The sequence below is a fragment of the Coloeus monedula genome, assembly GCF_965178545.1.
Source record: "Coloeus monedula genome assembly, chromosome: 12".
In the NCBI taxonomy this organism is placed as follows: Eukaryota; Metazoa; Chordata; class Aves; order Passeriformes; family Corvidae; genus Coloeus; species Coloeus monedula.
Window position 1 is genome coordinate 1612771 of NC_138792.1, and position 24642 is coordinate 1637412.

Below are 24642 nucleotides of genomic sequence, written 5' to 3' on the forward strand. Positions count from 1 at the left end.
ACTCCGGGTACATCCCGGGATCCGGGCGCATCCCGGGGGCTCCGGGCTCATCCCGGGGGCTTCGGGCGCATCCCGAGGGCTCCGGGCACATCCCGAGAGCTTCGGGTACATCCCGGGGGCTCCGGGCACACCCCGAGGGCTCCGGGCTCATCCCGGGCTCCGGGCACATCCCGAGGGCTCCGGGCTCATCCCGGGTTCCAGGCACACCCCGAGGGCTTCGGGCTCATCCCGGGCTCCGGGCACATCCCGAGGGCTTCGGGTACATCCCGGGGACTCCGGGCACACCCCGAGGGCTCCGGGCTCATCCCGGGCTCCGGGCACATCCCGAGGGCTTCGGGCACACCCCGGGCTCCGGGCACACCCCGAGGGCTTCGGGCTCAGCCCGGAGGCTCCGGGTTCATCCCGGGTTCCGGGCGCATCCCGGGGGCTCCGGGTTCATCCCGGGTTATGGGCACACCCCGAGGGCTCCGGACGCATCCCGGGCTCCGGGCTCATCCCGAGGGCTCCGGGCTCATCCCGAGGGCTTCGGGCTCATCCCGGGCTCCGGGTACATCCCGAGTTCTCCAGGCTCAGCCCGGGCTCCGGGCTCATCCCGAGCTCCGGGCACATCCCGGGCTCCGGGTACATCCCGAGTTCTCCGGGTACATCCCGAGTTCTGCGGGTACATCCCGGGCTCCGGGTACATCCCGAGTTCTCCGGGTACATCCCGACTTCTCCGGGTACATCCCGACTTCTCCGGGTACATCCCGAGTTCTCCGGGTACATGCCGCGTTCCGGGCTCATGCCGGGCGCTGCCCTCAGCGCTGCCCTCAGCCAAGATGGCGGCGGCGCGCGGCTCTCGCGAGGCGGGCGGGCCGGGCCGGGGCGGGGCGCGCGGCCCCTCATGGCGGCGGGGCGGGCGCAGGCGGCGGGGCCGGGCGGCCATGGAGCACATCAGCACCCCGAAGGTAACCCCGCCCGGGGCTCCGGCCCGCTCCGCTCCCCACCGCCGGCTGCCTTTGCTCCCCCGCCGCGGAACGGCCCTGGCGCCCTCAGGGCTGCGGGTGGGGGGAGGTCACAGCCGCGGTCCCAAGGTGTTGGTGGCTCCGGCGCTTTGTGGGGAGGGGGGTTCAGTGGAGGGGCTGATGCCGAGGTGGTTTGGGGATGATTCCGGAATGTTTCCTTCCTTGCAAAGCGTGGAGATTCCTCTCAGCCCCAATGAGTGAGTCAAAATGTGCTTTTTTTCCCATTGAATTAAGTCAAACAGGAGCTCTGGGAATGCTATGCTGGAAGGAATTGCATTTATTCAGGCAGTAGTTGATAATTTAATTTTACCCTTTACTGCAAGAATGGTTATTACTATTCGTTTTATTCTCTAGGACATTGTTTGGGGATGCTCCTTACCCCCTGCTCTGCAGTGTTCTGCTGGTCCTGCATGTCTCTAGTGCCCTGAAAAGGGCAATATTATATTTAATGGTTATACCTGCTGAAAAACATGACCTGCTAAGAGGACACTGAGCCCAAGCCTCTGCTCTCCCAAGTTTATTTCCTGAGATTTTCCATGATATACTTGAGACCAGCATAAGGAACCTCACACATTCAATACCCAGAACTAATCTATCATCTACTGCTAAAACATTTGTTTTCGTTGTCCATCCAATTATTTTTTCCCATTATTCCTTCTTAATGGCGAAAGAAAAATTCCATCTGTGTTCATTAGGCAGCAAATAGGCCAGGAGAAAATCAATCCAGAGTTGTAACATATTTTATTATGTCTGCACTGATGTTTTTTAAAGCTGTTTTTTATTAATTAGCTTGGTGTGGTTTATGAAATGCACTTGGACGCCAGGAAGTGAGCTACAAGAAGTAGCTACTAACAGGGAATGAGCAGTGGGAAGTCAGACTGGAGAGGGCTGTTCCTTTCAGAGCAACATGTTGATCACCCTGAGCACAGACAAATCTTTCCTTTGCAGTTCTTTGTCTTGTTACTTCTGCAGCCTTGCACAGTGACAAACTGGGATCATCTTGGCTACAAATCCAGTAATCCTGTTAGGATTTGCTGGTGCTGAGCCATGGCTGTTTGCTTAACCTTTATGGCTTTAATTCATGGAGAAATAATTTGAGTTCATGGTGTAAAGCTGACTCGTTGTTGCAGGGGGGACTTAAATTCTTGTATTTTTCTGTCTTGCTTCATGAGCTGTGTATTAGAAGTTGAATGGATGGAGTTCAACAGGTGCTTAGGTAGTTCTTCCATCAAAGCTGGACTTGGAGGAATTTCTGCATGGAAAGGGTGGTCAGGCCTTGGAAGGGGCTGCCAGGGAGGTTTGGAGTCCCCATCCCTGGAGGTGTGAGGAACAGCTGGACATGGGCTGGGTGACAAGGTGGGAATTGGGCACAGGCTGCACTCGATGATCCCGGAGGACTTTTCCAACCACAGCAGTTCTGGGATTCTGAAGTGTTTTCTTCCTGTGTTCCTGCTGCAGGTTGAAAACGTGAAGTTGCTGGATCGCTACGCCAACAGGAAGGCAGCGACCGGGACCTTGTACCTGACAGCCACGCACCTGATCTACGTGGATGCCTCTGCTGAAGTCAGGAAGGAAACATGGGTATGGTGGGGTGGAAACACACCTGGAAGGGTTGCTTCAGATCACAGAATGGGTTGGATGGGGAGGGACTTGAAGGATCATCCCATTCCACCCCTGCCACAGGCAGGGACACCTTTCACTGTCCCAGGTTGCTCCAACCTGGCCTCGGACATTTTTAGGGATGGAGCAGCCACAGCTGCTCTGGGAAATCTGTGCCAGGGCCTGCCCACCCTCCCAGGGAGCAATTCCTTCCCAATATCCTGTCTATCCTTGCCCTCTGGCTGTGGGAAGCCATTCCCCCCTGTGTCCTGGAACATAATGTTCTCATTTCCAGAATAAACAGGTTTGGGAATTCCGAAGCTGTAGTGGTCTTTTATGGCATTTTGATACCAAAGGCTTCCCCGAAGCAGCTGCTTGGAAAGGAAATGAGCACAGTGTTGATGTGACCTGATAGAGTTCACTCATGGAATTAGTGTCGGTTCAAGGAATGTAAAAAACTTGTGTAATTTCCTATCTCAGACTCAATATACAAAACCACTAAACATGAATTTGCAGCTTTTAGAAGTGCAGAATTAGCACTGAAACAAGCCTATTTTATTAATGTTAAGGGGAAAGGGGAGTGACAGAATTTATTTCATATGGGGGTGCAAGGAAAGCAAAGTGCACCTGGTAAACTGAGCTGCACATCTGCCTCTGAAAGTAATTTATGTAGGTCTGTGTTTTTTCAGTCCTGCTTTAGTTCCCTGGGCTTTGGGTGCAGTTTATGTTTGATAAATATCACAAATAAACTCATTTTCTGCTGCTCCTTAGCTGCAGGAAGCACAAATAGCTGATTGTATTACAAAGGTTTCAGATCTGCTTGTACTGCTCACAGCTTTATCAGTGACAACTGGTGTTTGTTCCCTGTTCTCCAGATCCTGCATCACCACATCTCCAGCGTGGAGAAGCTGCCCCTGACCACGGCAGGGTACCCCCTGCTCATCCACTGCAAGAACTTCCACGTGGCTCACTTTGTCATTGGGCAGGAGCGGGACTGCCACGACGTGTTCACCTCCCTGCTCAAGCTCTCCCAGCCAGGTACTGGGGATGGCAGTCTGGCCTGGGAAGCTTTGGAATGCTCTGAGCCGAGCCCTGGGAGAGCTGTGCAAAGTTCATATCCCAAACCCAGCCACTGTCAGTCACTTGTGTCACCCAGCTGTTGGCTGTGTGCAGTTCTGCCCTTTCCAGCTGATCCAGGCATTCACAGAATTCCGGAATCCCACAAATCGGCATCTTTGGGCTGCTCTGCAGTGTTTGCTCAGTTGTGAAAGCCTGTGCTTCACCCTGCCCTGACTCAGAGTCTCTCTTAGAGTGTGAGCCAGACACCCTCAAAAGCCCGTGCTCTCTTCTAGCTCCAGCTTTTTGTTCCAGCGTGGATGAATTTTCAGGCTCTTCTTGCAGGACAGCATTCCACTGAGTTCCCACCTGGCTTCTGCCTGTGGCAGCCTCCGGTTTTGGGGTGCTAGAACCAGTATTTGGAGTGGTGTTATTAAAAGGATGTCATTTGTAATTGCAAATGGTGTCGCCAGGCTGAGGGAGGGGAATTAATGGCACCAGGCAGCTTCTTGTTGGCCTTCACACAGGACTGGGCTGGAAATCCTGTAGGAGAAACGGGGTTTGCTGAGTTTGGATTTTATTTTAATTTATATTAAGGCTTGTGTCTATTCCCAACATCCCTCTTGTGCTCTTTGGAGTTTTCTTAGTTCTGAAGTTCTCCCTCTGATGCTGTAGCTGGCAGGTTTGTGGTGTTACATTTAAAAGCTGTCACTGCTCTTTGAGGTTTTAAAAATTAGAGGTTTGGGTAGTGCCTGAAGCGTGGGAGGTGTTACTGCAGGGGCTCACGCCAGTTTTCTTTGTTCTCTACTTAACTGTGTAAATGCTGTAGCTCTTTCTTTTCTTCTGCTTCTGGATTTTAACAGTGCTTTTTGTTTGTTTGTTTGAAGATGTCTGTGAGTGTGCTCCCTTCACGGATTTTTGGCAGAGCACATCATTACTGATGATTTGCACAGGTGTGATGGAGAGCTCTGGGTTACCTGCCCAGTAACCAGCTGCTTTATCAGCCTCTGACAGGTTTCCCTGTGTGTCTGGAGCTGCCTTGGGAATCAGCTGAACGAGTTATTGGTTGGATTTGCATTTTGTGAAGAGAGGGAAGGAGATTGGGATGGTAAATGGGCATTTGTCAGAGCCAGCCTGAAGCCTTTGTTGGGCTGACAGCAATATTCCACACATCCCTAAAGGCTTCCAGTCTCAGAATTTCTGGGTGAGCAATGGCCTTACAGGTGTGCAGGAGCTGTTGTATGAACTCTCCACAGAAAACAGATCTTTTCATCCATGTTTTAATGTGAGGGTTAATGATTATGATATAAATCTCCTCTAACATTGCTTACTGCAGTGAATTCAGGAGGAAATCAATGGTTTAGGAGAAATTACTTCTTCCAACCTAAACACTAAAACACTTCGTTAGAATTAATGTATCTCCCTGCATTTGGGAGCTGAGTATTGGAAATTCCTTAGGATTCCAGGATGAATTGTCAGCACTTGGTACTACCCCAGCCAAAACCCTATAAACATGAGGTTAAGAAGTTTTAAATATCTCCAGCACTCCTCTGTAGCACTCAGTTACTGATTTCCAGAAGTTTTGGGCTCTCTGGATGTCTTTGCATCTCTAACTTGTTGATTTTTTTTCCCTTCTCCTTCCCAGTGAAACCCGAAGAACTTTATGCTTTCTCTTACAATCCTAAAATGTCCAAAGAGAACCGGGAAATGGGATGGAAACTGATTGATTTGAAACTGGATTACCAGCGCATGGGAATTCCCAACGACTACTGGGAAGTAACGGATATTAATAAGGACTATGAGGTAATTCCTGCCCAAAGGAGCCACTTACTGCACTATCTCCTTGTTGTTATTAATGACAGCCCTGCTGCTGCCTCTGGGGAGCGAGGAGCTCACTCGGTTTGAGTCAAAGCACCTCATCTTGATGTGGAGTTGCAGATAATGATGCTCCAGGAGAGCTGCAGAGTCACCTTGTTGTGTTTTGATCCCCCTGGCAAGGGACCAGAGCCTTGTTTTCCTGCAGAAATGTCAAACCATCTGTTGGGCAAAGCCTCAAGTACCCTGAGCTGCTTTTGGTATTTCCAAAGCCTGTCCCACCTGGCTGGTGACAGATGTGGAGGAGAGAAGGAAATGGCAGCAGTTTGGATGGGTGGGGAATGAGGCAGAGTGGAGAGGGACTAGGGAAGGAAGGAAGGAAAAAACAGCAGTGGAAAACAGACCTTTTTTTGCTTTCTCGGTTGGATCTTCTGCTATCTAAGGGCTCTCTGTCATTTCAGTCTGAAGTGCCTGCTAGTGTTATTTTCCCTGAAAGGCCAACTTGCATCTAAACAACATTAAACAAAAGCATTTGTCAGCAAGCTTGTTCAAAATCCTGCTCTGCTTTATTTCCCTTTTTATTTCCTCTGGGGTTGTGTACAGTCAGACCTGGCTGGTAAAAAGCCAGAACAAGAAACTACAAGGAAGACACCAACATATTCACAATCCTGAATCCCTTCTCCTGCCTCTCCATTCCCTTCCCCTGGTAGCTTTCTTCACTTTAAGCTTTGGGTTGAAGAGATACAAGCTTGTGCTGTCAGAGGTGACTTCCACTTTTACCTGCCTGTGCCTGTGGAGGCCTGAATTGAGATCTGGTGTGAGAGGTGCTGTTTCCAGTAGCTGCTGAGGGCACCTGGACATGGCCATCTCAAATCATTAATCACTCTGAGGCTTTGCTTGCTGCAGTGGAACTCCCCAGTGCTTTAGAATTTCCTCAGGGTTTCCAGCCTGTGTTTTAAAATTGTCAAGCCTGATGTAAAGCCAGGCTTGGAGAGCAGCTTACCTGTGAAGTCCATGCTGCAAAGGCTGTGCTTGTTTGAGGTGAAGGGATGAAGCTGCTCTCTGAGGATTCCACCTGAGTGCTGGAAGTGCCTTTCAGGTTGCATAAGATTTAGAGAGAACTTTTAAAGTATAGTTGTTCTTATTTTCTCTTTTTGTGGAAAGGAATTCTTGGCTGTGAGGCTGCTGAGGCCCTGGCACAGGGTGCCCAGAGCAGCTGGGGCTGCCCCTGGATCCCTGGCAGTGTCCAAGGCCAGGCTGGACATTGGGGCTGGGAGCAGCCTGGGACAGTGGGAGGTGTCCCTGCCATGGCAGGGGTTGGGATGGGATGGGCTTTAAGGTCCCTTCCAACCCAAACCATTCTGTGAATCTATTAGAAACTTCCATCACATTTCTGGATTTAAAGATCTTCCTTTTACTCTGCATTGTGCAGTCCAGTTTTTAGGTTCAGCTGCAGAGTTGATTGTTTCCCTGCCTTATTTTTCTGAATACCTCATAACCTAATCAGCTAAAGATGAATTTTTCATGAATTTTGAAGTGCTCAGTAGCAATATCTGGGTTTTTTTCTCTCTTCTCCCTCAGGTTTGCAGCACATACCCTCCTGAAATCGTGGTGCCTCGAGCTGCCACCAAGGCAGTGGTGATGGGAAGTTCAAGGTTCAGGAGCCGAGGGCGGATTCCGGTGCTTTCTTACTTATATAAGGAAAACAATGTTAGTGCTTCTCTGCCTGCTGCCTTGGGGGGAAGGAAGGGTTCCCCTTTTTGTCCAGTTCCCCTCTAATGAAAGGAAAGAATAAGATAATTATTAGATTTGAGGCCTTTGAGAACTGTGCTTCTCTTAATGGCTTTCGTTCTGAGTCACAGAATGAGCTTGGAATGCGTCCAGAGCCCTGCAAAAAGCACACACTTTCCAAGCTTCCTGTTGGGAATTTTTTTCTTAATCAGTTTTCAGCAATCCCTTCTGATGTGGGGTTTTTTAATCTCCTGTTTAGCTATACTGAATAATGTTTTATCAAGTTATGTGTTGACTTGGCTGGATTTTCTTAATATTGAAGAGGAGGAACCACCCTGAAATAAATCCCCACTAGCTCAGAATAAGTGAAGGTTTCATTTTTTTTTTCCACTGAAGACCAGAATGTAAATTTGTAACTTTGCTGCCTCAGCAGTGTTTTAGATGCTGATGTCAGGAAAATTCTGTCCCAGCCAAATTGTTGTTTTCCTGAGGAAGCGTGCCTTGACCTGGGCACTGCCTGGAGTTGTGCTGGAAACTAATGAAATTTCCTTAAAATGTACCCAGTGCTGCTCTGAGTGTGCAACGGCAACAACTGATAAGGAAAACTCAAAAGAATGGTTTGGAAATAGAAACCAAATGGAACACATGAGGAATTGCTGCCTTCCAGTACCTTCAGGAGGCTCATGGAAAGGAAGGAGAGGGACTTTTATATGGCCACAGTGACAGGACAAGTGGGAATGGTTTTCAGCTGTCAGAGGGCAGGATCAGATGAGATCTTGGGAAGGAATCGTTCCCTGGGAGGGTGGGCAGGCCCTGGCACAGGGTGCCCAGAGCAGCTGGGGCTGCCCCTGGATCCAAGGCCAGATTGGAGCACCCTGGGATAGTGGAGGGTGTCCCTGCCCATGGCAGAGGGGGGAACGAGACATTTTGAAGGTCCCTTCCACCGAACCATTCTGGCATTCCACGAACTGCTGACATTTGGGGCAGTGACCCTCAGGCAGAGCAGTTGGAGCCTCCTCAGCCTCACCACTTCCAGTTTCCCAAAGTTCTCGCTTTGTGGAATGGCCCGGTAGCGTTCCTGTGTGTCCACCTCAGCAGCAGCTTTTCAGAAAGAGCCCACAGGACAATGAAACTGCGACCCCAGAGGGGTTTGGGGTGGGAGCAGGGGCTGTGGGAGCAGGGCTGATGCTGTGTGTGTGTTGCAGGCCGCCCTGTGCCGCTGCAGCCAGCCCCTGGCCGGGTTCAGCGCGCGCTGCCTGGAGGACGAGCAGATGCTCCAGGCCATCCGAGAGGCCAACCCCGGCAGCCCCTTCATGTATGTTGTAGACACAAGGCCAAAGGTACCTCCATGGGCTTGGGGCTGCTTTTAAATCTCTTGTCTGAGTGAGCAGTGCTGTTTCCAGTTCATTCTGTCACAGTTCTGGGGCGGTCCTGCAGCAGGAGTGTGGGATCAGGCTCCCGGCTCAGGGTATACAGCTGGAATGTGAAGTGCTCCTAAGGACCCTGCCCTCCTGGAGTATCCTGGGTTGAGGTTTGTGCTCAGTATGACCTGATGGAACTGGTTGGGACAGTGAAGCATTTTCCTGCAGAGCCCTAAAGGATAAAGGAGAGAACTGGAAGTGGAGTTGGAGAGAAGCCTCAGGATTCAGTTCCACGAGGCTGAAGTGCTTTTGTTGGCAGATCTGGGAGGAAGTGGGCCTGGGGAAAGCAATCCCTCCCTTTTTTTTTTTCCCTTTTAAAAATAACACTCATGATGTTCTCATGATGGAGTTTAATACAACTCAAGTTTGGGGCTAGAACTTGAGAGCTGAGGGGTTTATGTGAGAGGAAATATTTGCAAAATGTAATTTTTAATGACTGTCATCTTGGGGATCTGAGTTTAGAAAGCAATTCCAATGGTTCTCTTTTAAGGATATGGATTAGGAGTGCTGGTATAAGCCAATTAGAACACGAGTTTTCATAGCACACAATTATTTAAATGCGAAGATTTAAATTGCTCTGCGTATTTAAAAATAGAGCTTTCTGAGAACCTGCTTCACTGTTCAGATATTGCAGTTATTTTATACAAACTACAAATTTAGTTAAACTATGGCAAGGGCAAGAAAGCAAAAGTTTTTTTGGGGAAAATAGGGAATGTTTCACATCTTGTCCCAGTGTGTATCTTGGCTTTCAGTGTGACATTTCCTAGAGATCCCCTGTTCTGTAATGATGTGTGCATTTATAGCAGGCACTGCGTGTTCTTTTGGCACAGCCAGCTTGCAGTGGCAGAGATGTGCCACCCAAACCCATCACTGGTGGCAATTTTGTGCTAAAGCATTTGGTGACAAGGGGAGAATTTGTAACTGGTGACACTTCTCCTTCTAACCCAACCTGTCCCACTCTGGCAGAACTGAAGCACTGGGGTTATTTTACAGTTCTAAAGGTGTCTGTACCATATCTGACTCTTCTCTCCTCTTGCAAAATCTGCCCAAATTGATAAGGGGGGGTTGAGCTGCTCTATTTTCTGCCCCACCAAAGATGTCCTGGTAGCTCTCGAACTGGTCTGGGGGATTGTTAGAGCAACTGGCTTCTTTTCTACTTCTTTCCTGCAGTTGCTGTTCTTTGTGCTCAACTTGAATGTTTCTATGTTTCCCTCAGGTGGCTTTATTTCCTCTGTGCATGTATGTCTGTGAAAAGCTTGGGAATTCTCTTGCTATTTCTGTACCACCATGTATGTATGTCCCTGTTAAAAATGGCTTTCCTAGTTCTGCTTCCTTGTGCCTCTCTCTGAATTTCCTTAGGTAGCTTCACAGTTAGGGCAGGCTCAATGTCTCTGATGACAGCAGAAATTGGGGGTTGATACTGCCCTAAGTAGGGTCTTAATGAGCCTCTGACTAATGAACTGCAGTAATTTTAATGAAACAGCTGCAAGAACTGTCTGGGAGGTGGGGAAGTACAGCTGAGTAACAGTTTTGTCCAGTACATTTTCTGGGAGATTTTAAAAAAAGGACTTGCAAAGCAGCCTCTCTGAACTGTGTGGTGATTTTCTCTTTTCTTTCCTGTCCCTTGAATTTGCCAGTTGAATGCCATGGCCAACAGAGCTGCTGGGAAGGGCTATGAGAATGAAGATAATTATGAAAACATTCGTTTTAAGTTCATTGGCATAGAGAACATCCATGTGATGAGGAGCAGCCTGCAGAAACTGCTGGAAGGTGGGTACAACCCTGGGAGGGGTTTGTCTTTCTTACCCCTCCTGGACAGAACCTCCTGCTGAATATCCAGAAGTTCCATGCACAACTGTGCTGTGAGGGAAGCAAAGTCAGCATCTTGCTTTGTTTGCTACATTCAAGTGGCTGAAAGTACCAATGCTGTTGAAAGGCTTGACATTTTATTTGTTCTTGTTTTTATTGTGGTTGAAAAATAGCAACTAATACTAAAAACATTCCTTAATGAATGTGCCAAATTAATAGGAAAAGGTTAGAGAAACATTACATTTTACAGCTAAGACAGTCTCATGGTTGCTTCTTGACTTACTGAGAGAAAACCAACAGAGGTTGTTCAGAAATACTTTTGGGGGTTTGCCATATTTGGAGTATTAACAGTATTTCTGATTTGAAATACGATTTTGGCATGATCTTCCAAAGACTTGAATCTCATACATACATTGTTCTAACTTTTCATTCATTTCTGATTTCTTTGAACCAAACTTCTTTAAAATGTATTAACTGAATGTTTTAATACATAAATGTATTAAAATGCAGAGTAATTAAGCTCACTGTGATCATAGGGAAGAATGCAAAGCAGGGCGAAAGAATCACCTGAGCCATTGGGATTAAGGGTGGAATGAGGCCCAGAGTTTCACTAAGAGAATTTTGGAGAAGTTCCATAAAGGTGATGGCAGAGCTCTGCTCCCTGGTTTCCAGCACTGCTGCCATCCTTGTGCTGCCATTCCTTGTGGAATGGGGCAGAGGGGATGCTGCAAATCCTTCTGCTTGGTGCCTGTGCTTCATTTTCTATGATGCCATTCCAGTGCAGTCATGCAGAGTAGGAGTTTAATATTTTAGTAACCACCATAATACTCCTCTTGTTTCCAAAGAGTTGGGTAATTGATGCTCCCAGGTGGCCCTGCAGGATCCATGGTGACCTTGGACAAAAATGGGGCTGTTCACAGCTCTGAGTCCTCAACTGGCTCTTCCTGGCAGAGTGATTTTGTGGTGGGAGAAGAGGCAGAATAAATACTTGTTTTTGCTCCCATGTTCTTCTCCAGCAGTGATAAAATCTCATTCACTGGGGTGTTCTGAACTTTATTACTCTCAGTATTTTCTGTGCTGGGTTTCATTAGAACAGCTGAGTTGCCTTCAAGGTTAGACTTGTTATTTCTGTCTCTAAATTAGAGAGAGAAATAACTTCAAATCTTTGTGGAGTGAGTGAGTGGTTGTAAATGTGATGGGGATTTAGAGCAAAGTAACAGCTCACTGCTGGAAAAAACACAGCTGAATAAATAATGAGTTACCCTTTAAACAAAGAGCAGAAGGAGATTTCCAGAGCCTCAAATTCTCACAAAACCAGCAGTTTTTTAATTATGAATTTTAGATAAACAACCATGAGTGTGTCCTCAAGACAGGATATTGCTGCTAGCGCTTAAAACTTTTGGGGAGATAATGAGGAGGTGCAAGGGATGCTGCTCTGGGGTGCCAGCTGATTGCTGTGTGTTTGTTGCCAGTGTGTGAGATGAAGTCTCCCTCCATGAGCGATTTCCTGACGGGGCTGGAGAACTCGGGCTGGTTACGGCACATCAAGGCTGTGATGGATGCAGGTGTCTTTCTGGCCAAGGTAAAGCTGCTCTCCAGCTGCAGCTCGATTCACAAATGCTTCCTGGTGTGTTAGGGACTGCTGCAAGGCTGGGAAGGTGGCTCTGGGGAGAAGGTGGTGTTCAGGTTGGCCTCAGCTCTCTAAAAATGTTGGAGAACATAAGTGGGTCATGCAGCTACTGGGCCAATACAGGTCCTGTGTCCTGTATTGTAACTGGGCTTTACTAGAACTCATTTGAAACACATAAAATCACAAAATGTGAATAAATTACCTTTATAAACCTTTCTTTGTAGCAGTACAAACAACTAACCATGTGCTCGTTGTTCATCCACTGCTCTGCTTTAATCGAGGGATGATTTGGACCAGTTGGTTTTCTCCTGGCTTTGTGCGATGTACACACTGTAATTGTGATTATTCGACACAGTCCTCATTTCTGCAGAGCTGGTGGCTTTGCAGGTCAGGCAGAAGGAAGGAAGTCACTAAGGAGTAGTAAAGGGTGTGCAGGAAGTTTGTGGAGAGTGTAGTGAGTAGTAAATGTTGGTTTTCTCTCACAGTTTTGCCATGTCACAGGCAAGAAACTTTTGTGTTTCTCTCCTGCCCTAAGGGATGGGATGGGGGGAAGTTGGGATCAACTCCTCTAACTTATCTGGAAGTTCTAATCCCTGGGTGTCCAACTACTATTCTTTAATCATCCACCAAATTTTTTCCTCAGAGGAAGAGCCTGGGAATCCTTGGCCTTCCAGAGATCACCAGGGCTCTTTTTTACCAGCCTGCTGCAGCACTTTGTTCTAGCTGGGGCTTCTCTGGACGGAATGGTGCGTTCCCATGGGCCAGAGGAGAGATGACAAGCATTCCCCTGGGGTTTTGGGGCGATGCAGGTGAAGGACTGTGTTTCCCTGAGCTCTGTGCTGTGTCCCTGGCAGGCTGTGAGGGAGGAGAGGGTCAGCGTGCTGGTGCACTGCTCCGACGGCTGGGACCGCACGGCCCAGGTCTGCTCCCTGGCTGGCCTCCTCCTGGACCCCTTCTACAGGACCTTCAAAGGCTTCATGGTAAGGACTGCAATTCCAGTGCAATTCCAGTGCAATTCCAGTGCAAACAGGCCCTGCTGAAAGTGGCTCAGGCCATTTCCTGGGCCGAGCAGTGGTGACCTATATAAAGCAGCTTTGATTCTGTAAGGAGCTGTAATTGCTGTGAACAGCACGGCAGCAGCTGATTGACAATTCCCAAATCCTTGTATCCTGCAACGTCTACATGGGAGCCGCTAACGAGAGATTTCAGCTCTGGCAGCAATCCACCAAAAAGTGGTGGAGGAGTTTGTCCTGAAGGTCTCTCATCTGCTGGGATTTGAAATTGGGCGACCTTGGTCCTGTCCCCTGTCCATCAGTCAAATCTGCATCGTTTCATACCCTTTTTAAAGCCATTTCACTTTAATTTGGCTGTTTGCTTCTAGTGCAGGCTTTTTCTTCATTTGCAGCCATCCCTACATGAATTCAGGGCAGTCTGTGATGTTTCTTTCCAGTCATCTCTTGTTAAATACCTGAAGAGCTGCTCTGTCTCAGGAGAGTTCCTTGAAAGAATCCCTGAAATCAGAACAATGCAGATTTTGCCTCTTCCAGTGCCAGGACTGTTTCCTTGCATCCCATGCTGGTTTTATTGTTTCTATTTTTGTTTCTGGATTATACTGCAGCCTCTTAGCGGTTAAAATTCCATCAGCACATGAAACATCTGCCTGGGCTTTGTCTCTGAACCAGGATTTATCTTAGGAGCAGTGACACAGACACATCCTTGTCTGTCCTCTGAGACAATGGTTTGTAGGCACAACCCCCCTGACAGGGTTGTTCCTAAATGAATTCATTGGCAGTGCAAGGAATGGAAAAATTCAAGAAGCAATATAAATGAACTTTTCTAAGAACTCTTGTGGGTTTCTGCCTTCCTTCTCTTAATCTGGATGATGATAGCAGGAATTATCTTTAGCTATGATCCAGCAAAGTGATAATGGATGCAGCTTCAGTCATGTGAGACATCTGTAAGGAAAACACTGCTTCCTTATAATTTTCTATAACTACAGGCATCTATTTAAAAGAAAAAATACCATGTAGTTGCTCTGATTTCATCCTGAACTCCTCATTACACAGCTGTACTTCATATATTTCTTTTTGTCTGTTAAACATTTGTTGAACTCCAGTTGCTGATTTATTTTGCTGAATATCACAGTACTCTTTCCCAAATTAAATAGCACAGTGTAATATTAAGCTGTTAATTCTTTGAGCTCAATATATTTGTATATTATGATTTTAACCACATGGAAACTCCCTCAAAATGGTACTTTGGAAATGAGTTCTGATTCCAGCAGTGCCATTGCCTTGGTAACTGGATAATCTATAAATCACAATTCCTGTTTCCATTGATTTCTGGGGATATATTTATAGCAATAGGGTCAGCAGGTTGTCAGCTTTTTAGGCTTTAACATCAAAGGCTTCATTTTGCTTTTTTAACCAAAGTAATGTTCTTTTCTTAATCCCTGTTTTGAACCTGCAGGTCCTGATAGAAAAGGAGTGGATTGCAATGGGCCACAAGTTCTCACACAGGTGAGAGGGGCACATTCCCCTGGGGGCAGTGAAACCAAAACAGTGTCTGCAGGTTTAGGGGATCCCAAGGAAAATTGCAAAGGAGAAAACATTTGGAAAATATTTGCATTGCAAGTCAGTATCTGCTAAGGCTGTTCTTTCATCACGGTGTTTTTATTGCTTTACAAAATCATTGTATGAATTCTGGGTGTTTTCCCACCTGCAAAATTGTATTGTTTGAGGAGTGCTAATCATGGAATCACAGAATCATGAAGGTTGGAGAAGACTTCCAAGATCATAAAGCTCAACCATCAACCAGCACCAACCCATGTCCCCAAGTGCCACATCCACACATCTCTTGGACACTTCCAGGGATGCTGACCCCTCTCTGGGCAGCCTGTCCCATCCAGAATACTCCAGCAAGGCCTGTTAATTCTGCAGCCATCTCCTGGAAGAAGCTCTCAGCCACTTTGTCAGGACTTTCCCAAGTTCAAAGCATAAACTTGACCTGGAAGAAAACTTCTGGCGAGGGGCCCTTTTGTGGTGGGTGGCAGAGGATTTACCCTGGTTTTTGCACCTCTCTAGGTGTGGCCACCTGGATGGGGACCCCAAAGAGGTGTCCCCTGTGTTCACCCAGTTTGTGGAGTGTGTGTGGCAGCTGATGCAGCAGTTCCCCTGCTCCTTTGAGTTCAACGAGCGCTTCCTGCTCGAGATCCATGACCACGTTTATTCCTGCCAGTTTGGCAACTTCCTGGGCACCTGCCACAAGGAGCGGGAGGAACTCAGGTGAGCTGGGAGTCTGTGGAGCCACCAGGCCACAAATCCCTTGGAATGTCTAGAAAAGGGGCAGGATGGGTGTGTTTTGTGGAATTGGAGATTGTAGAACATGACCATCTCTCAAGACAATGTTCCCATTAACCAGTGTGAGAAAAGAATGTGAATTGCATCCCAAAAGAATGTGGATTATATCTCAAAAAAGATGTTTTAGTTTGGATCACAATAATAACTTGCAGATATCCCTTCTGGACAGGAGAGTGTCCCTTTTAATTCCTCAGTGATGTATCCTCATGAAACCAGTCATAGCCATCATAAAAATAATTCTCAGCTCCCTTAATCTAATTCTACTCCCAACATCTGCAGTTATTAATCCACTTGCTGCTTTTTTTAGTGATCAGATGTTCTTTTTACTTGCCAGAATCTTTGAGAAGACCCATTCTCTGTGGCCTTTCCTCTTACAGAGGAAGCAGGAGTTGAGAAATCCTTTGTACAGAGGGTTTACAGCTTACAAAGAGCTTCAACCAAACACTCTACCTTTCAGTTTCCAGTAAGTTGCTCAGTTAAGAAGGGGAAGGAGGGGGACGTTTCTTTCATTGTAATGCAGATTGATAACTCAGGTTAAATCAAATAAATTTGCTCTGATTAGCTTGGTTTATTTTACCTTTCCCCTCCATTCCTCAGGCATAAACGACGAGGAGCAGTGCCAAGGTTAAATAAATTCAGGCGCTGTAATTTAAAATAGTATTTTTAATTTGGTGTTGAGAAAGATGGTGGGGAAAGGCAAGGAAAAGCAGAACTTCAGAGAGAAGCACACACACCCCCTGACTGCTTGCTCTGTCACATTAAACCTTTCCAAAAGTTCCTCTTTTCCTCCTTTTTAATGTATGTTAAGAAGTCTTTCAAGCAGGGATTTCAGTGCCCACTCCTGGGTTTTTCCCAGAGCAGGCTCGGGTTGCCAGGTCTGTTTTATTGCCCAGGGTGTCACAACAGATCTGGGAAGTTTTGCTTTGTTTGTGCCTCACTCCTGGGCCCTGCTGAGAGAGAGGGGGATGAAAATGTGATGTTAAGTGCTTTGTGTGCAAATAAAAGTTGGGAGGCTGGGCAAACCAAGGACTGGAAGATAAACTGCCCAAGCTTCCAGTAAATCTGCTATAAAAAAAAAATGTATTTTCATCCTATTCTAATATTTACTGCTGGGTTTTTTAACTTTCAGAAAAGTTGCCCATTGCTACTGAATTTTATAGTCTGGGGTTGTGGCAAGTTTTAAAATCAATTACCGATCTCAATTTATTAAAAATATTAAGCAGCATCTATTTGTTGGCAATAATGCACAACTGATTCTCATTTTTCCCCGTTTCTGAGGTTCTGGTGTGGGATGTACAATCGCTTTGACAAGGGCATGCACCCGAAGCAGTGTGTGCTGGATCAGCTGCTGAGCTGCATCAGCCAGAAGGTGACACTGGAGGACAACGCATCCGAGCTGGAAAACGTGAGGCACAAAGGGCTTCAAATCCCCTGGTGGGTTTGGAAAGTGGAACTGGGATTAAACTGGGACACTGAGGAGTTGTTGCAACCAGCTGGGTAAAAATGAGAGGTTCCGTGACAAAGCTCTGTGTTAAAAACCCCAAAACAGCCTCCAACAAATCAAAATACAGTATCTAAAATACACCAGTGAGAAGAATATCGGTGTCCTTTGCTAGGGTAATGTGAATGCTGAAAACTTCAGCTTTATTAATGAAACACTGATGTTTGTGTCAGACATGGGAGGATTTGTGTCCAGGTATTCCTGATGTTTGTGTCAGGCATTTGAGGATCTGTGTCCAGCTGTTCCTGGTGCTTATATTGGACATGGCAGGATCTGTGTCCAGGCACTTCAGGGCTGGATTGGAGAGCTGGAAAAGAGGCACTGCCACAGGGCTGCTGTGTTGACACCTGGCTTTTGGCCATCTCTGGCATCTGGGTATTAATTCTTTGTTTTATGCCTTTTTATCTGTGCAGAAACTCCCTTTCCTCGACGGCCCCTTGCCCAGTGAAGGCTGCTCCTCACCCAAGGCAGGACCTGCTGCTGCCAAAGCCCCAACTCCTCCTCAGGACTGTGGAGAGGGAGCAGCCCCTGTGCTGAGCAACGGCCCCTCCCTGGGCCACCAGAAGCACAAGGAGAGCCCAGCCCAGCCCCGGGATCTCGGAGCCTCCACAGGGGATGGGCAGGCTCAGCACCAGGGATGAGCTCTGGGAGCTGCTGGGTGAAGCTCTGGGGAGCTGCTGCAGCCCCCATTTGCAGCTGAGTGTGAGTAGGGGTGTGCAGGGCTGGGGGAGCAGCTGCTGTGGGTCACAGCTCCTGCAGCTCAGGTGATGCAGAGCTGCCAGGAGGCTGCCTGGCATTCCTGAGAACTTGGCTTTCAGTGGGAACACGTGTATTTCTGAGGGTCTGGGCTGCCTGCCAGCACTGGTGCTTGAGGCTGGAAGAAATCCTGGCCAGTTCTGTGAGGAGCTGGGCAGTGTTTGTAACTGCAGGAGGAAGGATGCAAATCCCTCTGTTCTCAGTGGTGGTCCAAGGTCATCTTAAAACGAGAAAAAATTTCAGTCTGTCTTCAAATGATAAAAAAAACCCCCAACCTTTCTTAGCTGTGAATGAATCTCTGCATGGACCCTTGCCTTGTAGCAGAACTGATTCATGTTTTGTTTCCTATGCATATTTGTTACACAAAACCAAACCCCCTGTGCCTTTTCTGAGACAGTGTCAGTGTCCAGCCAGGCCATTGCTGTTTTTGTGTTGGAGTTTGGAGTGTGGTGTTGGCTCCTGCCTGTAGTCAGTGTTTTTTGAGGAGGTTTTCTCCTGCTGCAGCTTCTCCAGGGTTTTTGCTGATGCCCTGAGTTCAGTAGCTTCTTTCCAAGCTGACCTCTTGAAGAATCAGCTTTTATGGACCTCCTTCATTGCCAGGAGTGCAGCAAGCCACAGAGGCAGCCTGGAACTCATGGATTTAGGATTAGAAATGAGGAAAGACAGGAGAACGTTTATGTGGAATTTTTCTCTCTTATTTTATGATCTTGATTAAACTGAAGCAAGAGAGTAGCTGTTCCAAGCTGGAATCATTGATGAGACAGCAATTACAGATGGGCTGTATTCTGTTATTGAAATGGGGCCCAAAATTATGAAATCACTTGCTGAGTGATTCGAGGGAATGTCCAAATTCCTGGAACTTTAGGGATGTTTTGTCTGTCTTGTGAACAGTATCTCTCATGGCAATGAACTTGGGAAGAAACAGAAGAAACAAGCACTTCAATCCCCAGGAACTGGGTGTCACAAATGAGTGTTTGAAGGTCACCCAAAGAATCCTTGGGAGAGGCATCAGCAAAAGCAGGTTTGATATCAAAAAGTGTGACCAAATTCATTGGCAAGGTTCACTCTGTTACTTATTAAATGGTTAAAGCACACAGAGAAAAGCTGAAATAGAAAATCAAGCAATCTAAAATCAATCAATGTGGAGGCTGGGGATGGAAAGGAATGAGAGAGATCCTCCTGTTGAGTCACAAGGCTCAGAGTGGACCAACCTGCCAGACTGAGCCCTGGAATTACCAGCAGGTCAGGCCTAAAGGGTTCCTAGAAACAGAGTGGCAGCACTTAAACTCAACAGCAGAGAATCAGCAGATAAGGAATTGAACAAGGGTTTTATGGAGAATTTCCTATAAGCACAACAGGAGCTCCCTTAGAGGCTGAGCTTACAAATCTAAAGTACTCCAGAATCCAGGAGGGCAGCATTCCCAGTGCTTTGGCTCTGGCACAGCCCCAAGGACCATGTCCAGGTGTATCCCTGGGAAAAATTCCCCTCGAGTTCCCTGTTTATTATAGAGTCCTAAGAGAGTTGGTTTTAGTCAGAGTCACTTTCCAGCCTGGCTGCAGTTTGGGTCAGTATCTTCCTTTGAAAGGTCAATAACAAAAGTGTTCCACTTGGGTTATTCAGGCAAGAAAAATCAGATTGCAGGGCTGTTGGTTAAAGCCAGGATTTGTTATCCAGCCCTGGGAGCAGCCAGTGTTCCTGATAAGCTCAGAGTGCTGCTTATCAAGGTCAGGGCCTGAGGACATTTCTGAGATCATGGTGTGGCCTTGGGGGCTTGGAAGATTCACCCCCCCAAGGAAAGCTGTGCCACAGTCCTTGTTCTGTGCTGGATTGCACAGAATCCCCCTGTGCAGCTCAGTTCAGGGTGCTGCTCTGCTCTCTTTTCAATCTGTTGTTTAAATTAGGTGCTGCCATTAAATTTTCCAATTGTTTTTTCTCTTTTATAAAAAATTTGGAAGCCAACTGAAAATATTTGAGCTTTCCCAATCTCCAGTAAAAGTTCGAAACATTCCAGAATGACACCAGGAAATGCCATAGCTGTGCTCATGTGCTTTTAACCTGTGGTGAAATCCCTGGGTTAGTCCAGTGTCCAAAAACCAACCAAAACCTCCCTGAGTGGCTCGTTTTGGGTAAGAAAATACCTGTTCTATTAAGCACATCAAAGGCCCAAGGAAAAAGAGAGCACAGAGTTTCTCCACTGCCTGGAATGGCAAAGAGGAAGCTTTTTAATACTGAGGGTATGTCAGACTTAAATAGAGTTGTTATCGAGGAAGGAGTGGGAGCCACAAGAGGTGATGGATTAAAAATTAATTTCCTGATCACTTGGAATATTGACCCAGGTGTGAGTGATGGATCAGCCCTGTCTTGCCTTTCCAGGGAGTACTGGGCAACATCCATCCCCAAATTCTGTGAGAAAATGGGACATGAGGCCAGGACAGGCACTTTTTAGGACCAGTTATTCTGTGGATCATCAGTTCTTTTAATATTTTTAATACATTCCCTGATTTTCATTAGAGATACAGAACTGGAGAAGGTTTTGACTGACTACTGAAGGGTTTAAAGATGCCATGGTTAATTCTTGTAGGAATCCAGCTTGCAGAAGGCTCCTGTAAATGTTCATGTGTTGCTTTGCCTTTGGAATTGCCAATGGAGGAGTTTAACAATCTTTCCTTGTTCCCAAAACTGATGTCTCCACAAAACTCCAGTGTTACTACAGGTGTGTACAACCACCACCAGCTTACTCAGACACTGCAGGTGGTGTAAGCTCGGAGTAACCTTGCTGCTTTTAACTCCAGTGGCAAAACAGAGCCAGAGCCAAAAATTAATGTCCTTTAAACCTCCTGGGTTTCATGTGTACAGGCTCAGGCAAAGGCTGCAGTGTGTTAAAAGTCTTTCATGCTGGTGCTGTAATTTAGGAGCTGGAAAAGATTCCAGGCTTTCCTCTCTTTCCATGAGCTCATGGATTGAAAACCAAGGAACAAGGAGCTTTTTGGTTTTGCTGGTGACTCTGGGCTGTTTGAAGAGCTAAAATGAGGAGCTGCTCAGAGCACTGCAGTGTGTCCTGAGCTCAGGTGGGATCTGCTTCCCAGAAAAGCTGTGTTCCCTGCTCCTGGAGCGTCCTGCTGGCAGCAGGGCCCGGATCCTCTGCTCCCTGGAGGTGTGAAAGGAATGCAGAAGCTGTTACGTGGGAATCTGCTGCTGCTGCTGGGCAAAGTTACTGCAACCCCTTTATTCCTAGGGGAGCATCCCTGCTTTGTGAGGTCAGAAATCCTGCTTTCCTCTGGAGCACTGCAACTCCTTTCCATTCGGATTCCTGTGACTGGGAGAACTGGGAGGGAAGAGGGATCTGATCTGCTGCAGGTGGGCTCTGCTTGTGTGAAACTCCCCCTTTTCTGGAGCTGCTCCTGCTTCTCCAGGACGTTCCATGGCTTCTCCAGGACATTCCATGGCTTCCTGCCTGTTCCCAGTGTCTCCTGTGCTGCAACCAGGTGTAACCTTGTAGTGGGCTGGTGCCTGTCATACTCAGAAGCTCAAGAGGGACTTGTGGAGCTTCATTTGAAATGGTTTTAATGTGAATTTCATTCTGTGGGTTATTAAATTGGGTTTTCTTTTGCAGTTGTCACCTGTGGGAGAGAAAATCCAATTGTTGCTGTTTGCTCTGCAGGGAAAAAGTGGGAACAATTGGGTTGTCCATAGTTTTAGTTCTCCATGGCCTCTTTAAGGGTGAGGAAAAGCAGTTTGGGAAAGCTTTTAGGTCTGATTTATTCCTGGTCTGTTCCTGTGCTTAGTGATTGCCTTTCCAGGTTAATTCCTTGGAATAAAAATCCGCCTGCTCTGATCCAGAGCCACCCTGGCTGTGATGGAGGAGGAGATGGGTTTGGAGGGAGCTGGGAAGCTTCAGGAAGCTTCCCCAGTCCTGCAGAGTGGGATTTGTCAGGAGCTGAAGGTGCCCAGAGCTCCACAGGATCTGCAGGTGCAGCTGTGGGGCTCCAGGTGGGAATGTTGGTGTGGAGCAGCCCTGTGGCTGCTGTTTCCATCGCCTCTGGAAGCAGTGAGCCCTGGGAAGTGCTCCCAAAGCTGAGGCACCCCAGGAAAAGCATTGGAAAGGGAAGAGCTCCTGTTCAGGCACTGCTGCCCTTCAGCTCCTGGCAGGCCTGGGCAGCGTCAGACCCCAAAGGAATTTCCTGGCTGGATAGTCAGGGGTGACCAGGAGAATTCCAAATGTGTTTTCCTCTGCTCCCCGTCCCCTCTGCTCTGTGCTCAGGGCTGGGGTTGTTTGTATAGGGACCTATCCTGGCTATTCCTGGTTTCCATCCATCCCTCACACACATCCAAGCATTCCCTGGGGGAAGAACCAGCTCCAAGTGTCCTATTTATGTTTTAATTAGCAGTCCACACTTGATTAATTAGCTGAGGAAGCAGGGGATGTTCAAGCCTGTGTTTGGGGCCAGGCAGGCAGGTGGGCCATTCGTTAGGGCAGGTTTGCTAATGACATTAATTAATGTGTCCTGCTGGGAGCTGCAGGAGCAGGGCAGGGCCAAGGGGTTGTTTTTCTCTCATTTCTCTGTATTTCTATCTAGTTCATGTAGCAGAAACTACTGGAGTAACTCAGCACTGGATCCCATCTTCCAGCTGGATTTTCCTTGTCATCCCCAAGCTGATCCTTGTAGGAATGTCCCTAAAACCGTGTGTAGTGCTGGCTGGGAATGTCCCTGTTGCTGTTTTTGTCTGTGTCACTGGTGAGGGACATTTGTGGGGGATGAAGCCCCGTTTGGAATGTGCCCCTGAGGGGCAGTTCAGTCCCTGCACTGCTTGAACCCTGTCTTGTCTAGAGGAGAATTGTGTCTGTTCTCTGTGTTTGTCCCACGGAGTCTCACTTGGATTGCAGGTATTTTTATTCCCTACACAAATAAACCCCTTGCCTTTTTAAAGGAACTGGCTGCTCTGTTTATTGGGAATTAACTCAGAAAAACTTGGAAAGGTGAAGTCAGTGAAAGGATATTAATTAATAAAGTGAGTCTGGAGCCACTTCCCCTCCACAGCACAGAAATGGGGTGATACCTTTGATTTGGAGAGGTGCAGGGTCTTAAAAACAACCCAAAAAGGCACATAACCAATGGAAAAAAAGGAATATAACTACGGGGGGAAAAAGGAATCTAACCCATGGAAAAAAGGAATCTAACAATGGAACTGTGTTAAATCTTGGTGTCTTCTGCAAACTGTGCTGCTCTGGAAGGGGTTTTATTTAGATTTTCCTTTCTATATTAAACCCAAGTATCTCCTCAGTGTTTCCTTGCTCCTGGAGAGCTGTCTGTCCCTCACTCACCTGGCCACAGCTGTCTCCAGGCTGGCTTCCAAAGCTTTCTGAGGAGCAACCAGAGCTTCTGGAAGGAGCTGAGTCCAACCTTTGTGAGTCCAGTGAAGAGGTTTTTTTCTGATGGGTTCAGAGTGAAGAACCCACAGCCCAACTGCTGATGGTGTCCTGGAAAAATCCTCCTTTATCCCATTCTTTTTCATCATGGATAGAGAGGTGTTAAATTTTTGAAGTGCAGACAAATTCAGCTGAGATGGGAAGATGCTCAGGAGGGAGATTCCAGGTACAAAACTTCCCTGTGAATGCTGGGAACAGACTCCAGACCCATTAGCCGGCCCCTGATGAAGATTTTCCACCTTAAAAATGGGTATTTTCTATGCTTGAAGGCAATAAAATGGGCCTGGCACTGGGGTATCCTCAGTCCCTGGGTGTTTCACAGGCTTCTTGCTAATTTTAAATGTTCTTAGTGCTGCCAGTGAAATCCTTCATTTACTCAATTAGACTCGCCTTGCATTTAATTGGATTATTAGCATTAACACTGGCTAGGATTGATAAAACTGCAATTTAATTTGGGGGGAATTTAGACAAAAGGTGGGGTACTTGGAGTTTCTCCTGCCTGCAAGCAGCTCACGGATTCCGGTGTTCTCCTGGAATTTGTGTTTTCCTTCCCTTTGGGGGCATGGAGAGGATGGGGGGATACAAAACCTTTCCCTCAACAACAGATCTTGGAGCTGTGGCAGAGAGGGAAGGGATGCAGTGTGAATGGAATTGATAAAAATCTATAAATAACCAAAAACCCCAGGGATGGACCTGCAGAGTTATGGGATGCTGCTCCTGGATCCCTGAAAGTGTCCCAGGCCAGGCTGGATGGGGCTTGGAGCAGCCTGGGAGAGTGGGAGGTGTCCCTGCCCATGGCAGGGGGTGGGAGAGGAGGGATTTTAAGGTTCCTCCCAACCCACACCATCCTTTTATCCCGTTTTCCAAAAGGGAAGGGGCTCCCCAAAGGCAGTGGAAGCAGAGAGCTGAACTCCTGTGGGTTCCAATAGTGCCAAAATTCCTCAAGGAATGACTCATGGAGGAGAAGAAACAGTGCTGGATTCCTCCTTCCTTCCTAAGCCCGTCTTTTGAGGGTTGATTCCCCAGACAAATTGGGAATTCCCATCAGCACGGCCCTGGGAGGGACGTGCGGTGCAGCCAAGGGATGCTGAGCTGCCGTCCCTGCCCTCTCCTGGGTGATTCCTGGATAACACCTGGATCCCGGTGCTGCTGGAGCCACTCCACGCTGCGTGGTGAGCAGGGAGAACCCCCAGGGCTGAGTTTTGGAATGCTGGGAGCAGATGGGATGGCACAGAGGGCAATTCCAGAGCGCAGAGTTGTGCTGGGGCAGTGACTCCTGGCCCAAAGGCAGGAGGCACAACAGCCCCACTCCCCAGATCTGCTTTCCCGACCTTGAGCACTGTTAGTAAATCCCTAATCCCTGCAAAATCATTTATTTGGGACTGTTTGGCTCTCAACTTTTAAGTGCTTAGCACTGCTAAATCCACAAGCTCATTAGCTCCCTTCAGCTGCGTTAATAACGATAATCTCTTTAATGGAAGCAACTTTGGGCAGGATTTACCTTCCCAAAAAACCTCATTGACTGGCATTAA

The 24642-nt window shown here is 47.5% G+C and overlaps 1 protein-coding gene across 1 annotated transcript; it reads left to right on the top strand.

Annotated features, from left to right (window-relative positions):
- Positions 1-913: 913 nt before the first annotated feature.
- Positions 914-20806, top strand: LOC309577362 (phosphatidylinositol-3,5-bisphosphate 3-phosphatase MTMR8). Its single transcript, XM_082289325.1, has 14 exons — positions 914-947; positions 2463-2585; positions 3479-3641; positions 5305-5462; positions 7056-7184; positions 8411-8545; positions 10264-10396; positions 11908-12017; positions 12920-13045; positions 14535-14584; positions 15149-15349; positions 15759-15887; positions 16703-16829; positions 17339-20806. Exons 1-14 carry the CDS (start codon positions 924-926, stop codon positions 17564-17566), a joined length of 1836 nt encoding a protein of 611 aa, XP_082145451.1. The 5' UTR covers positions 914-923; the 3' UTR covers positions 17567-20806.
- The last annotated feature ends 3836 nt before the right edge of the window (positions 20807-24642 follow it).

Excerpts from the sequence above, each read along its gene's own strand:
- LOC309577362 (XM_082289325.1), top strand. The coding sequence starts at position 924 with ATGGAGCACATCAGCACCCCGAAG. Across the intron at positions 3,642-5,304 it reads GCTCAAGCTCTCCCAGCCAG|TGAAACCCGAAGAACTTTAT; the intron begins GTACTGGGGATG and ends TCTCCTTCCCAG. Across the intron at positions 13,046-14,534 it reads GGACCTTCAAAGGCTTCATG|GTCCTGATAGAAAAGGAGTG; the intron begins GTAAGGACTGCA and ends TTGAACCTGCAG.